At 33.8% G+C, this 15,853-nt stretch overlaps 1 protein-coding gene across 1 annotated transcript in view; it reads right to left on the bottom strand.

Annotated features, from left to right (window-relative positions):
• Positions 1-10,956, bottom strand: part of Smp_147460 (ceramidase) — a gene marked incomplete at its 3' end in the record, with an annotated part of 33,816 nt that extends 22,860 nt beyond the window's left edge. Inside the window, exons 1-6 of the mRNA XM_018789244.1 lie at positions 10,903-10,956; positions 8,532-8,684; positions 6,895-7,044; positions 5,221-5,400; positions 2,887-3,014; positions 168-366 (exon numbers count right to left, since the gene is read on the bottom strand). Coding sequence (XP_018654706.1) covers positions 168-366; positions 2,887-3,014; positions 5,221-5,400; positions 6,895-7,044; positions 8,532-8,672 — 798 coding nt within the window. The 5' untranslated portion in view covers positions 8,673-8,684; positions 10,903-10,956. The remainder of the gene's footprint in view (positions 1-167; positions 367-2,886; positions 3,015-5,220; positions 5,401-6,894; positions 7,045-8,531; positions 8,685-10,902) is intronic.
• Positions 10,957-15,853: the final 4,897 nt, after the last annotated feature.

Raw genomic sequence — 15,853 nt, forward strand, 5'->3', positions numbered from 1 at the left:
GGAGAGCCACAAAATAGCGTACTAAAAAATTCGTCAACCAATGACAGGCAATTACAGAAAAAAATATTTACCGTGTTAAAATAAAATTAATATAAATACTAGTTTATCTGGTATTATTTGAAGCAAAGTAGTTAAGCAAAAGAACAATCACCATAAAAGTGACTAACTTTTCCTAACATTTGATTATGATTCATTTTTTGTTCAAATAAAATTGCAGCTAATCCTTTATTATCACTGCTAACTAAAGTATTCGTAAAATTCATACTGACTGCATGTACTGCAAACCAATTAATCATTCCAATTGGTGTATTATTCATTGTAACAAATTTTAGTAAAATCATATTTTTATCTACATTTTCACCATACCTACAAGAAAATTTTTTAAAAAAAAGACGAAAAACAGTCTAAGAATACATTCTTGAAATAATGTAACGCAGTGGAATGTAAAACATGTATTTCCTCCTATTTTCAGACTCCTTAGACAGAATCAGTGGTATCCAAGAGTTAATACACAAGATAAACAGAGTATCAAGGTATTCGATTCCAAGTTTATAAACCAAGACAGAGACTAATGATCTCAGCTCTTCATATTAACAAACATTCCAAAACTAAAATAATCTATATCTAAAAGAATAAATAACTAAATGATTCAACGTAGTTTTATTCGTAACTTCTCTCTTATCATGGTGGTTGGGTTTCCTTATCATGATGGCTCATTTGAGCTATATTGACCGGCATGTTTGTTCCTTTAGACTCTATCACACCATCCAGGTCGGTTGATGAGTGGTATGACTGAAAATAGCAAACTCATGATCGAACGGTGAATTTTTACTGCCAACTGTTGTTACGCCTAAGACAACCAATATCTCTAGAGATGCTGTCTTCCGAAGATGGAAAAAGGTTGTAAGATGTGAGCCCTGAAAATGTGATGCCTCACCTTGCTCTAAGGATTTGCTTCGCTGACGCTTTACTTACAAAGCTAACACATCTAAAACTACGCAAAAATAGCTGTGTATGGCCAGCTTCAAGCAGTTGTACCATGGAAACTGAGGTTACCTTCCCAAGTTACCACGATAACCATCAAACCAGTTTCTTTTACAGATACCTCAAGAAGTATCCTTTTATTGTATGGTCAAACGGCAAGTGAAAACAGAACTCGAAATCATCTCAATATGGTATGTTCTCACTACAGAAAATCAATCTAAATTAGAGGTGACGATGGGTGTTTTGCATAACTTTAAAATTCTTCACCTACAGTATTTTCCGATATTTCATTAAAGAATTACATGAATATGAAGTATAAGTTGAAATAAAATAATTATTTATTTACTATTTTCTTGACTGTCAAAATTCTTTTTTATTACAGTTAATAAACGTAGTTATTCAACGCTTTCATACCTAGTATGGATAACATTTTGATTAAATTACAAGGTTTAGAAGTATTTTACTATTTCCTATTCTCTTTCTATTAATAAATAGGTCAACTAAGCTGAAATAGTGAAAGAAATGTATCACACTGAATAGAAATGATAATGAGATTAGTCATTAGTCGTTGATTTTCATTATTTCCAAATAATCCTCATTAATAAAATCTTGAATGTTATCATACCAGATAATCGTTAACTAGGATTTGAAGACTTTGAAGGATATGTCGCAAAATTAGTTGAAATAGAATAAATATACTATTCAGACTTTTGTATTTTGGGAAATCTTATTATGAATATTATTTCATTAACTGTATGAAAGCGACTTTAATATTCGATTTTAAAAAATAATAATAGGACGGCTTCCTTTTCTTAGAAGTGTCTGTGAATGTTCTTTCTTGAATGGAATAAGAAATTGATATATTTATCATACATTATCTATATTCTATGATAGAAACAAAAATCGATTAACGTTTTTAGATGTTATTATTGTTGTTCATTCATTTTGCATTAATTTAATATTTTCAAATCTTATCAATATGGGGTGGAAATTGTAGTATTTTCACGAATCGATCTAAGTTAGGCCATCATTGAAAACCTGGAAGCGCTGGATGGCCTTTTTATCCTAGTATAAGACTCCCCAGAAGTGCGCGTCAATGATCTTACACGCAAACCAGCCATTCAGTGCTTCCAGATTTTCAATGGTGGTTTAACTTAGATCAAATAGTGATTTTTCAATGTCTCAAAATATTAGATTTAAATTACTTGGAATTGACTGTTCACATAGTAGTTATACTGTATCAGTATTTCACTACATAAATCTATTATAAGTGGTTTTATTGTCGATTTATCTAGCAGAGCTTAAATTGGTAAGTAGTATTACCTACTCCGATATATAAAAGTGTTGGTAAGATCTAAATGCGTTAACCTTCACATTGTAAGCTATGTCAACTGATTAATTCCATGGAGATGATGTATTCCGCACGTAAAATTAAATAGATAATGACAATCAACACAAGTCTGCTTGTTTAGTTTAAGTGTTTATCAACAGTTACCTGAAAGATAAATTTGTAACAATGACGAAGATAAGTTACACACAAAAGCACAAAATCATATTATTGAGTCAATAAAAATATTATTAGGGTTTTTATTTCTCAATATGCTTCCCACAAATCGACATTCCGTCTCTCTGGTCTTCAGTGGTGATCAAATTCTATAAATTATAAGACATGCAGTGTTTACCTATCCAACCAATCAGATCATGATGTATTTCGATAGACATTTAATAACTAATGTCGAAAGAGAGAAGATTCTAGTTGACCAAGTTGTTTTGTTTATTATGATTCACTAAAATTATAGTACCAAGCCTAGCCCAATTATAATAAATGCAATGCATAGCTAACTAACAGAGTCTAGTCATAAATGAGAACCCATTATACACTAAAAAGTAATGGAGACTCACCGAGCTTGTTCTTCTACTGGATTCTCTAAATAAGCCGCTGGACTACGATTGATGCTAGCATTATGTAAATCCCCTTCAGCTTTTAATATTTTTCCTTCTTTCATATTAGAATAAGCTAAATCGATACTCTGAAAAAAAATCCATCCGAATGAAATGTAAATACAAGCTACGAATTCAAATTCCTTTAGGTTAATATTACATTACATCTTCAAATGAACAAGTAAATAAAAGTTGTCATAGGACAACTTTAAACATAATATTTTCATTTTGGTAAATTTGATTTGTAGTAACTAGTGGTGAAACCCAGCAAGAGAATTTCGTTCTATTTAGGATGAAACTAAGGATCATGATAGCGATCTCACAAGTAGGGTTAGATGCATTTTAATGTTTCTAAGTCTTATATTGGACCTTCTTTCGACAATATAGCTTAATTCATAAATGAATTCAACTATGATTCTGGTTCTAATGCCTCATTGGATAGATGGGTCAGCCGACATCGAACTTAGTGGAAAATGATTTTACTAAACAAGAAAATAAATAAACGATTCTCTTGCTGATTTATATGTGGATTCAACATGTTTCTGAATATTATAAAAACATAAATTTACAAGTTCATTAATAACAACTGATGCCCAATAAATACTATCCACGTTGCTTGCGTCAAACACAACTACCGTCTTGTCACTGAGTCCTGGATCGCCTATTTTGATCATCTGTATCCTAAAAGTAACTGGTCGGAAGCATGAAAACCGTTAGGTATGGGTGCTTTGTCAACATTTTTGAAACTAATATTGAAGTTTTTTTTACGATTCTGCGTTGTTTAACATACCGTGTAATATGTCATATTCAACAAAACACAATTCGTAAATCCCGCTGCCAATCACAATGCATACTTCGCCTTGCTGTGTTTGCTGATTTAGGAGTAAGTTTGAAGGAAGATAGAGGTGTTCATACCAAGATTTGCCATTAGTCTAATAAGTCATTGGATGGTATATTGAGTAGTGTATGTAGTTGCAAAGTATTTGGTTGTGTTGTGTGCAATCGATTTTAGGTGACATGGCTTAAATGCATTCACTCTTTGCTTCCGCTTAGACCATGAATTTTAAAGCTATACCTTTGTATTTCGCGAGTCATATTGTCTCTGCCTAATGCTTGATTTATTACTGATACCTTTACTACTTTTAATGTTCGAGTATTTTAGCCTTGATAATTTCATAGGTCTGAGCTGATATTTTTTAATTACTTAAAACTCTATTATACTAACATGATAATACATTACAATACAAAAATTACTCAGTCGGTTATGTAAGAAGTGTACATTTAGTTCATTTATGTTCATAGGGTTTTATCAAACGTGTTACATGAACATAGTCATTATGTGCATCAACTGACCACTAAGTATCAATCACTGTCATAATGACTTAGTCCTTAGTGTTAATTAAATTGCGTTGATTCAGTTGTAACGTGTTTACCAGTCTAAGCGACTTAGAACCATGTAAACTTTGCAAGACTGCTAGGTGACTGGGAACTTTCGCAAGGAACCTCTCCATCGAGGTTTTGTGCTAGCTGGCATATGTTAGTAAAACGCATCTGCATTCATAAAAGAAGTGATATTCTCTGTGGACTTGAATTCGTGGGGAGCATCACTTTCAACACAACTACAGATATCGCATACTGATGGGTACCAGTAAGCACGAAGCCTAGGTCTTCCTAGGCTTTTTGACGACCATTTCTAATCACCTTAAGTAATTATCCTCACCACTTAACTGATAAAACATTACTGTGTCAAACGTATAAAGATAATTTTTAAAAAGATATTTGTTCATCTGATATTTGAAATTCGATATTTTAAAGGCTATGTTGATTATGCTCAATTATCTGACTAAATAGTTGCATTCATGAGTTGATTAAAGCTAGTTCTAATATGGGACTCCTCAGCAGTGTGCGCCTATGATCCCGCACGCGGGACTCCAAACATGAACTTCGGTCTCGCGCGTGTCTGTCGTGAGGTATTTACTCACTGAAGACAATGGTGGACGGTGGCTCAATATTGTGGATTGGTTGGTGTTAGACATTAACACTGTTGGATGCCAACTCAGTAGTCTAGAGGTTAAGTGTTCGCGTGCGAAACCGAAGACCTTGAATTTGAGTCCGCATGCGGGATCGTAGGTGAGCACTACTGAGGTGTCCCATACTAGGACAAAACGACTGTCCAGTGCATCCAGGTTTTCAATGGTGGTCTAGCTTATATCCACTCATGAATTCAACTATTAAATTACTACAATCTCCACAATCCCCCATATCTAATTAAAGTTAAAAATATTTTCTACATACGTTAACAATTCCTTCAACTAATGGTTGAAATGTTTCAGGAACATATCCAAGAGATGTAAATGAATATAGAACATATTGTAAATAACCAGCAGGACCGGAATGAGTATGTGTTGCACTAATTAAAACATTTTGATGTGTAAATAACCCATTATCGTATCGATTTTTCAAATGATCGATGACCTAAAATCGATTTTTTTTGTTTGAAAAAAGAGACAAATAATTCATCGAAATGGTTAGAATTAATGTGAAAATAAACGGTCAGAATAAAAAATACGAAATATGAAAACGATTTTCATCATGAACTAGTGCTAGCTGGATCCCTTTGGAAAATCAATGGAATCCTGAACGGTTTTATCATCTTGGTTTAAAAACCCAATACAGTGACCCTTCCTGTCACAGAATCGAACTAATAGCTAACATATGTTGCTAAGAGTATGGCACCATTCAGTTAATCATTCAAAACTCAATGATTTATGTTTATAACTTCAATTTACTTGTAATACATCTGGATCGTTTATTCAATTTCATCGGTGACTTCACTTGTGATTCTATAACTTTCTAGGTTACAGCTACATCTAGAACTTTTATTCATGACTGAAATTAATATCAACTTGTGCAAAACCCAGGGACTCGAAGTAAATAAATGACGGATTGTGGATCATAGTATTAATTAAGGAAATAAAACGCTACAAGTAACTAGGAGCAGTTCGTGAAGTACAATATAAAATTCAACAATCTTCACAAACTCCTTAAATTAGAAGTGCTCTAGATTATTTTTTTATAATATTGATATTATCATAATAATGTCGAAGAAGCATTTTTGCATAACTTTACAATTTTCTAAGTTAGAAACATAAGAATTACCAAAGCAAAAAGCACAAAATTAATCATTTTAAAAAGGCGTACAGGATAGGCCTAAGAATAATACGAAAACGAAATTTATATGAATTCATTTCTCTTATCTTCATTTATCCAAAAAGTGATCCAATTACCAAGAAAATCAACTATATTTTCAGTCTAAGTGACTAAACATTCGATAAAGTCGGAAGAACAGAATAATGTGAATTCATTTGATTTTGTTAGATTGTCATTATAGTTGTTTACAAATGGAAAATGCCAATCTAATAAAGAACAATTATACACTAACAAGTTATCAATAGTAAGTTTGATATTTACATGAAACAGACTGTTTATAGCTCATTTATACCTAACGAAATATATAAAAAAAAACAGTCCAGATTATTCTATGCAAACCATGCTATTCTTTACAAATTAACAAAGGGAATTTTATATAACGGTGAACACCGAAAAAATATAATTTTCCTGACCTAAATTTATTATAATCCATTATTTAACAAAAACTCTTTGGCTATAACTGTTTCAAATCAACACAGACAAATGTTTTTTTTAGAATATTTGGTACATGACTAGTTGTAGAAACTAAGATATCATTTTAATCTTATATTAGATTCATTATCAGAATGTACCTTCATTCCAGTATTGATATGCATAGTGAAATTGGTTTTCAGCATCTTTCGCTTCGAATCCTAACGCGCTGTCTACAAAACTATACTGTCCAATACTTTATCCTATAGATTCTAAATATCAACAACAGGTTCGAATAAGAAAACTCTTATTTTATAAAAAATAATATATGTTTATATATAGACATACTTTAATTTTAACAGCTTGTGATACCATACCAGCATCTATTATAACAATAACAATTGGTTGTGAACTAGAATTCTCTTGAATAATAAATGCACGACTAAATAATCTTAAATGAAGTCCATTATCATTTTGTTTCATATTACCATAGCCCATCTAAAAAACCAGAAGGTAACGAGAAGAGAGATAATAATAATAGTTACAGTAATAATAATAATAATAAACGAAATAATTTTCAGATATGATAGATGACCTACTAACATTTAAATCTACAGTGTATTTTTTTTATTCTGTTGAATGTATTGTGTAGACTAATGATACAATAAATGAAACTTAGTTTTTTTTTTAACTCCACACATTTATATTCTCAAAATTTTTATTCAACTCATTATTGATTTTTCTTCTTAAATAAATTGTGTCTTTTTTTGAAAAAAAGAACATATTTGATTATGAAAATTTATAAAATTGAAACTTTTTAATTAAATATAATTCGAATTTGAGAAAAAAAGAAAAAGAGAGTAAAGTAATAACCATACAATATATACTCATGGTGTAAGAGTAATTGATTGTGATCAATAACAAGCTGATCATTGAATTGTAGTAAACTTTCTTTTTTTTAAAAAAAAATCATATCAAAATCTAAAGACAGGTGAAAAAATGCTAGAAATTTCTCTTTATGCAAATATCCAAACTTTTCTTACTTGTATTATTATCATTATATCATTAAGGAACAATATAATTCGTGATAATTAATTAGGCTTGTATTTTAACTATAAAAAAAAGAGAAATTATCGAAACATTGCTTTTTATGTTGCACATCACTTAATATCTGTTTTCAATAGCATGGAATTCTCAACCTGCAAATCAGGAAGCATTAAATGATTTTTTATCTCATAGTATCGAACTCTTAGACAGTGAGCATCTACAATTTCGTCAGGGATCGAACCTGGAACGTTTAGGTTCTGATTTTAATGAAGATTATTGAGTTAACCATGAACTTGGTTCTGTATCCCAATCTTGTCGTTAAGACAGTGGATTTTTAACGATTGAATGATATTACTGAGTGTTTTACTACTGACGTGACTGTAATTTACATATCCTTTAATTTAAATAAGTCATATGAGTAGATGACTGTCCAGTGTCTCATACGCTGCTTAAATTTGAACATTCAGCTGTTATCTGTGGATTTAGTCACTTTTTTATGCCTAGGGAAGCTTAACAGATAATGGGTAAACTATAAACTGAACGGGTTAATGCAGTAAAACGTTAAACATTCGATTACCATTCTGTAAATTCACAGTGCTAAGCTGCCTGCACCGCTAAGTCTGATCTAATGTAGAATTTAGAGAGAGTATCGCTCATGAATCATAAGCCATCTAGAGATATCTGTTCAGTGTTTTCTTGTTTCTAACAACGCTGCGGCCGATGTCAATTTTTAAGCTGAAAATTGTCTATGAAATGATTGAAGTGTCCTTAAATAAAGTTATCGAAATTTTATTAATTTGTCAAAATGATTTTAACCTCTCAACTTCTTTATTTTACTAATTTCACAAAGGCGAATACAGCTTATATTAGTGATAAAATATGATTTATAATAAACTTTGGTGATAATAATAATAAGGTAACAATTAATCTATTCTTACCATATTGATATCGGTTATTGGGCCGGTTATGTCATGTATTCCAACTCCAATTAAATAACCATTGATATGTGGTGAAAATAAGAATGACCAAAATATAGAAATGAATGATGAGTAAATACTGAAAGATTTACAAATCACCATTTCAATAAAGCGCTGGAAATTAAGGATAAAAATTAAAGCGGATATCGTCTAATATATATATATATATATATATATATATATATATGACGCTCAGAATCAGTGATTACATATTTCACACAGATTATCTTAGAAATAATCAGCTGAAAGTAAAGCCTATGCTCCACTGGGGGTATCAGGCGTAAGTTAGGCCTTGATACATTTTGGATTAGATAGCTAATAATAATACTTAATAAGAAGTATTAGACTCAAACGAAACAGTCATTCAGTTTCTCTGGGTTTTGAATAGTGATGAAAAGCTAATTTCATATTGAAAGCATCAGTAAATTATGTTGAATCTCCTGAATCAAAAGACGCAAGCAACGTGGGAGTCGCAGCGATTCATGTTCCTGAATAGCTCTGTAGTGTCCACAGTTCGTGGTAGTCTTAAAATGAATAATGTAGTGAAAAGATAGAAAAAACGATTTAGGCAACTAATTTGGGTATGAAAAACTATGAATGCCTTAAAAACATTTCGACGGATTAAAAACCAGGCGATTATTTTCAAGTATCCAGCAACAGAATGAAAAAAGTAAGTACAAGGAGGTGGCAGCACTCGATCAAGCAATAACGGACGATTGTAAAAACAGATTTATACCAGACTGTCAACATTGAAAAGCACATAATTTTAATCTAAACATTCAAACATATTGCACATTCTGCAGAAGTTTGCAAAGCTGGGTAGCATTTACATCAAAATATTTTGTTAGATCTCTTGTTATGCCAATCTTCATCACTATAACATCTTAATACGAAGCAAACTAGAGATCTAATGACTGTTTAAAAAGAGGAGTGGACGTGAGTGCTTTGATTGAAGATGAGGCATTTAGAGAAGGTGCTTTTCCTTTTATATAATTAATGAAATTATATTCCTACCAAACTAATTAAACCAATTTACTGTACGAGGCTACTAATTAATAATTCGTGAACCATCCTTTATTATTTCAGAGTCAAAAAAGTACGGTCACAGTAATGATTACATCCAAACTTCCCATAGTATTGTTCAGAAAATATGACTCAATCCAATTTTCAAAATAAATAATGAAATACTACGCATTCTCTCGGATGCATTTTCCTGATAATCCGGTGGGATAAAACTTTATTCTGATCAAAAATGTTTCACATATTATTTGTGTTAATTCTCTCAGATAGAATACAGACCAATTATAAAATTTTATTTGGAACGCTAGTTTTTCCTCTATATACGGCATATGTTAATTTTTTGAAAGGATTTACGGTCATATATCTGACTGTTGAGACACTGAAAAGAGGAAGAATACAATGCTTTACATCACTTAGATGTATAAAAAACATATCTTAAAGATTTTTTTATTGAACACGCTGCCTAGGGACAAGATAATACTGTGTTTCTAAAGCTAACACTAAGCCTGATTACAACAATTGCAAATACAAAACTAGTATAAGGGAAATTGTAAGCTTTCCCTAGGTGATGAGAATGATTTGATAGACAAAATCTTTTCGAATGAGTCAATGTAAATCAAATGATTTTTCTCCACTCGCCTCCCAGTGCCAATGTACGTCGTGAGGTCTCGGTAGCCTATAAAAGTGTAATTTAGTAGTCTGACCGCACCAGTCTTATTGGATTTGACAGTTACGTGAATGAATTTGTTCCAAAGCAATGGGATTGTTAGGACCACGAACCATCATGTCACATAATGTAAAGTGTCCTGTTTCAAAATAAAAACTGTAAAGTTGGAATGCAGGATGAAAGAGCCATAATGGTTCAAGAGTGAAAATAAAGAGACAGATTGCTTAAACAGAGAGAGCTCTATTCATCCATGGGTAGATGGATTTACAGGAAATAAATCAACTGCAGAGGATAAAAATGTGTATTTGGATAGGTCTACAACACTCATATAAATCAAAACACAGAGGAAGTGGAAGTACCGAGTGATAAAATGACCTATATAGTAAGCTTACTAAATATCGTTCGACTAGAATATTCCAGTCGAAGGATGATAACCCATGAGCAAATTAATCACTATGAGGCTTTTTTCCTAAACGCAAATGATTCAGAAGCTTTAGTATTGTTCCAAGTAATTTGTAAGTCACAGAGATACTAATCTAAAAACATAGAGCGATATAAATAATCTGACTTTTTGAGTCAGTTGGAATTATTTGGACACTTGTTAAGACGCTGGAGATAGCAATAAAATGAACACATCTAACTTACACGAGTTGGAACCAAGATTTCGACAGTCAATAAGGCGTTAATAAAACCCAGAATAAATCATGATTTATATGCATACTACGTAATCAAAAAACCGCGGGTTATTAATAGTTCAAGTAACAGTCACTAATAATGAAATTGAAAAAATTTCAAGTTCAGTTTAAAAAAACCTCCAACTGCATGACATTTCATAATTTTGTAAGCATCTCAGTTTTCTGTCTTCTTTATTATCCATTTGCACACATAAGGGACACTAGACGTTAAGTAACACATCTTCAATATTTGACAAAAATCGAATAATATGTTCTATTTCGCTTTCAAGCTTCACGCATCGAAGCAAGCTTTATTGAAAGCTTATAAAATTGATAAATGGCTACATCTGTCACTTCCTACACTTCCCTCAAGACAATATAAAGCCTTTCATTATTTACTTATAGTGTTGAACAAAAAATCGTCTTCATTTGATCCTGATACCGCTTGCATTTTTTACCGACTATTGCTTATTTATTTTAGTACCGGTAGATACACCCCTATTTTATTTATAGAAAAAGCCAGACCAGTGGGTGGAATAGGTCTTTGCTCAGATGGTTGAATAAAATAGTCGGAGCCTAAGGTTCCCTTTTTCAAACAGGAGGTATTTAAGATTCCGAATAGAAATACAATACCTACTGAGGATAATGACGTTAAACGAATACGTGAGTTTTGTTCTGATGTTATCAAAATGTCTTCTGTCAACTTAAGTTTTATAGACCTCTATTTTTTGAGTAGTGGAATCATTAATCTTTATTCGTTCCATCATTTCGAGTTTACAATATGCTACTCAGCAACGTCTAACACATTGCGGCTTTCATTCAGGATAGATGAAAAATAATAAATGCTAGGTATTACACTGTCTGCCTAAACTACTTCCACTCTTGATAAACAAGGAAGATAGTCCAGCCGTCAGATTAGAGTGGAAGAATTGTGAACTCTCCGTTGTTGTTACCTTCAACATGATGCTTCTCATTTAATACAGACATAATGCATATAATTGTATATTCATTTTGGAATAGTATATATGACTGAGAATATGACTATTGAACTAATTGATTCAATTAACTAGCCTTACTACTGCTCAGCGCTTGGAATAATGTGTAAGCCATATGTATGAAAAATTGAGATATCCCTCAATTTAGGTTTCAATAGACAAAACAAACTGACAGGTATCTAATAAGACGAAATAAGCGTCCTGTATTACACTGAAACATCTTAAGTTAAACGAATAACCTGATGGTCTGATCCACAAGACACTAGAGAAACGTAAAGAGATGCAATTCCATGGTAGCCGTTGACCAATAATTGGTCCATTCGCCATTTGTTCCTTCAGGATACTGAAGCCGATGTGCACCACTGGTTTGTAATCAGGGGTTTCTAATTCCCCTAGGTGGAGCTCCAGTGTCCATCAGCTCGGTTTAAATGTCGGACATTTACTTTTCGTCCCCTCAATTTCATAAACAACACCCTCACTACGACAAGGCAGATTCCCTTCGTGAGATATGAGGCAGATATTCATAAATTGGACGCCGTATAACTTTAGCTACTACAGGTTAACCAAGGGGATGGAATTTAGCTGGTTGACTAATTTAACTATAAAGCTTTCGGCTCAGATTTTAAAAATATTCGACATCCGTGTATTATAGTTAGTGCTATTAATCCTACTTACCACAGTCTCTTTTGATTTTTTCATTGTTTATTGATTTGCGAACATTCGTCGAAATATTGATTGTCACAATTTTACCACATGTCAGAACATTTAAAAACAGAATATTCCGAGAACATTCAAACATTTGCTTTGTGAGCATATGTTTTTATTCCCTGTACCGTTTGGTTGTACACACAATTGATTCTCCCCCCAAATATCCTGGCAACGCCGAGTGGGGAGTGCCCGCCTTCTCTCTCAAAATGCTCTCACACGGCCACGCATATACTGTCTCTACCAGAGAAGTTTCTATGAAACCAATGCGCGATATGCAACGCGTTTTATGTTCGTCTAAGGCTAGGCCAGCCAGTGGTAAGAGTCAAGTATACATCCAAACGATGTCCTATAGCCAGTCGGCCTACACTAAAAGTAGTCACATGACTTCTTATACTGAGAGTTACTATCATGGTATGGATATTATGACCTAGGGGCTAAAGCTGATGTTAGGTAGTTATGTAAACTCTAACCACAATAACCAATCCCTATCGTTCACATTGAATTGTAACCCTAACCCGATATTTGCGCAAGGAATATAAAGAAGCCCGTATGCCTTACGCTGACCTAGTTATCACTATATTCCATAACAATATGCTTTTATATAAGTTGACTCTACTATCTATTCATTTTCCCGTTAATTCAAGCGAACGTGGAAAATAAATGTTGATTCTGATTCTTCTTAATGGATCATTACAACAGTAGGTATAACTTCCCCAGAGTTATATATTTATGACGTTATCGAAAATTCCTTTCTAGAACTGGTACACTGAATGAAAATGGTAGGTACGTTACTGTGGCGATTCTAGGTCTTTAATGTTTCTGTTTGATGGTAGATTTGTTCATGATTTCAATATCATCCAAAAACTGCAACCCATTCTGTCATTTCGTTTCGTCTACTCATGCTCATTTTAGAGAACAGTTGATTTTTCTATTTGCTAATCACTCATCAAGTACAGGTTCGTGTAATTGGTTTTGGGCGGAAACTCATGATAGCTAGCGCAATAACTTCACTATCGAACTAAATATGGGGGCAGTGGTATTTGAACTTGTAAACCATTAATTAAATGTCGCTGGTCATTCATCAAGAGATTTATCTTTCAAGGTTTCGATAATAATAATAATCATAGTTTTATGGAAGTTGAAGGTGATTGTTGTTTACATGATTTAATTACTTTACTAATGTGACAATAGTAAGAAGTTGATTGTATTAGTTGGTTCGGAATAGTTTTATGAATTATTTGGTGAACGGTGAAGATTATCTTTGTTATTAATTTGATTGAAGATGCCACCAGTATTGTAGTTTGACAACTCGCGTCCACTCAGTTAAAATCAGAAGCGAGGAGGTTGGAAGATATATCTCATGGGTTATCAATGTATCGAGAAGTGACTGATCTAATCTGGCTAATGATCGTAGGAGATGTTTCCCACGCTATTCTGTGACGTGATCTGGTACGGATGCATGACCGAGCGCCTTCAGCTAAACGAGTTCACTAAAACTAATGTGGTCGGCATCCAATGTCGAACACTTACAAAGCAATTGATTTTGGGGAATTATTTACAGCTACAGATCACTCCCCCCCCTAGTGAGGTAGTGATGCCCCTACGACGTCGTCAGCCAGAATTTTAAGACCAACGAGTTTGTCGTTGGAAAACACTCTTCTGATAGCTTGCTATGTTTAGCAGCGTCTAGTCGTCTTTCCTTACTATAATGGGTCATAAAATATAGTTTAGTAATTGTAAAACAAAGTACTATCGAGATCTTGGTCTTTTATATGCTTTGCCGTTCTTTTCCAGCCGTCCTCGAAAAGAAAAGAAAATAGAACGAGTGATAGCATGTCGAAATACTTTCGTGCTTTCGTAACGACACAAGGTGAGCGGAAAAAAGGTAAATAAACTAATACGAGTGTGACAGCGTAAAGGCGATTGAGCAATTGCTTTTTTCGTTTAGTTATTAAAAAGTTTTACGCTTATTAGTAAAAAATTGTTTTTTTGGAATGAAAATATAAAAATGAGAATATCAAATTTTTTATAATATAAATGCAAAAGAAAATCGGGATAAAGCTTGTGTCCTACGTGCAATAGTTGTTTAAATGTTCCAGAAATCTTAGTCTTCTTACAGAACTGGCTGGCGTAAGTTCGTTTTCAGACGCTGACGAAGTATCAACGTGTGTGTCGGCTGCCGGATGGGGTACTACAAGTATAGGAGCCGTGTCGTACGATTGTACCGAAGGAAATTCGACGTAGATAGGATTTCTTTCCAAATATGCTGCTTTGAGGCGATTGATACTGATGCTATCCTTAGTGCCGTTCTTATCGACTACATAGTACTTGGGTTCACGATGAAAAACCTTGAAGGGTCCTTCGAATGCTGATTCGAGGGGTCGTCAATGTGAGTATCAACGGACGAAGACGTGTGTACTGTGTCGTAAGTCGGGTTGAGCAAAGACATCAGTTGATTGAGGTCGAGTAGAAACAGGTTTAACTGAACGCATTGCGTTTGTAAGACTGCTCGTGTAAGAGTTTAGATCCATGTTCAATGAAGAAGCTGAAGGATCCACGAATTCTTCTGGGAGTCGGAGTGTCGTTCCATAAACCAGTTGTGCTGCAGTGTATCCAATGTCAGCTTTCACTGCATTGCGGATACCTAGCAAGACGAGTGGAAGACCGTCTGTCCACTGTGAAACCTTGTAGCTGATAGAGGAGTTTCTAGTTGTCGATGAAAACGTTCTACTAAGCCGTTTTCTCGTGGGTGGTAGGTGGTCGTTCTTAAGCGAGTGATTCCAAATAGTGTGGTCAGACATCGGTAGAGTCCAGATTCGAACTGGCGTCCGCGGTCTGTAGTGATCGTGGAAGGGCAGCCGAAATTTGCTGCCCATCGTTCGACAAACGCGGGAGCCACTGTTTCAGCAGTAATGTCCTTAATAAGTACCGCTTCTGGCCATCGAGTAAAACGGTCTACGCATGTTAAGAGATTTGAGTATCCGTTTGAACCGGGTAAGGGTTCTACCAAATCTAGATGAACGTGGTCGAAACGAGCGTCAGGGGTTTTAAAAGAGCTTAAGGGACATTTGTTGTGTCTGATTACCTTAGATTTCTGGCACCTTACACAGGAGCGTGCCCACTCCCTCATGTCTTTATTCATACCAGGCCAGCAAAACCGTTCTGCTATGAGATTGATGGATGCACTTTAAGAGGCGCGCTTTTCAAACGGCAAGTTTA

The sequence above is a fragment of the Schistosoma mansoni genome, chromosome W (genome assembly GCF_000237925.1).
Source record: "Schistosoma mansoni strain Puerto Rico chromosome W, complete genome".
Lineage (NCBI taxonomy): Eukaryota > Metazoa > Platyhelminthes > Trematoda > Strigeidida > Schistosomatidae > Schistosoma > Schistosoma mansoni.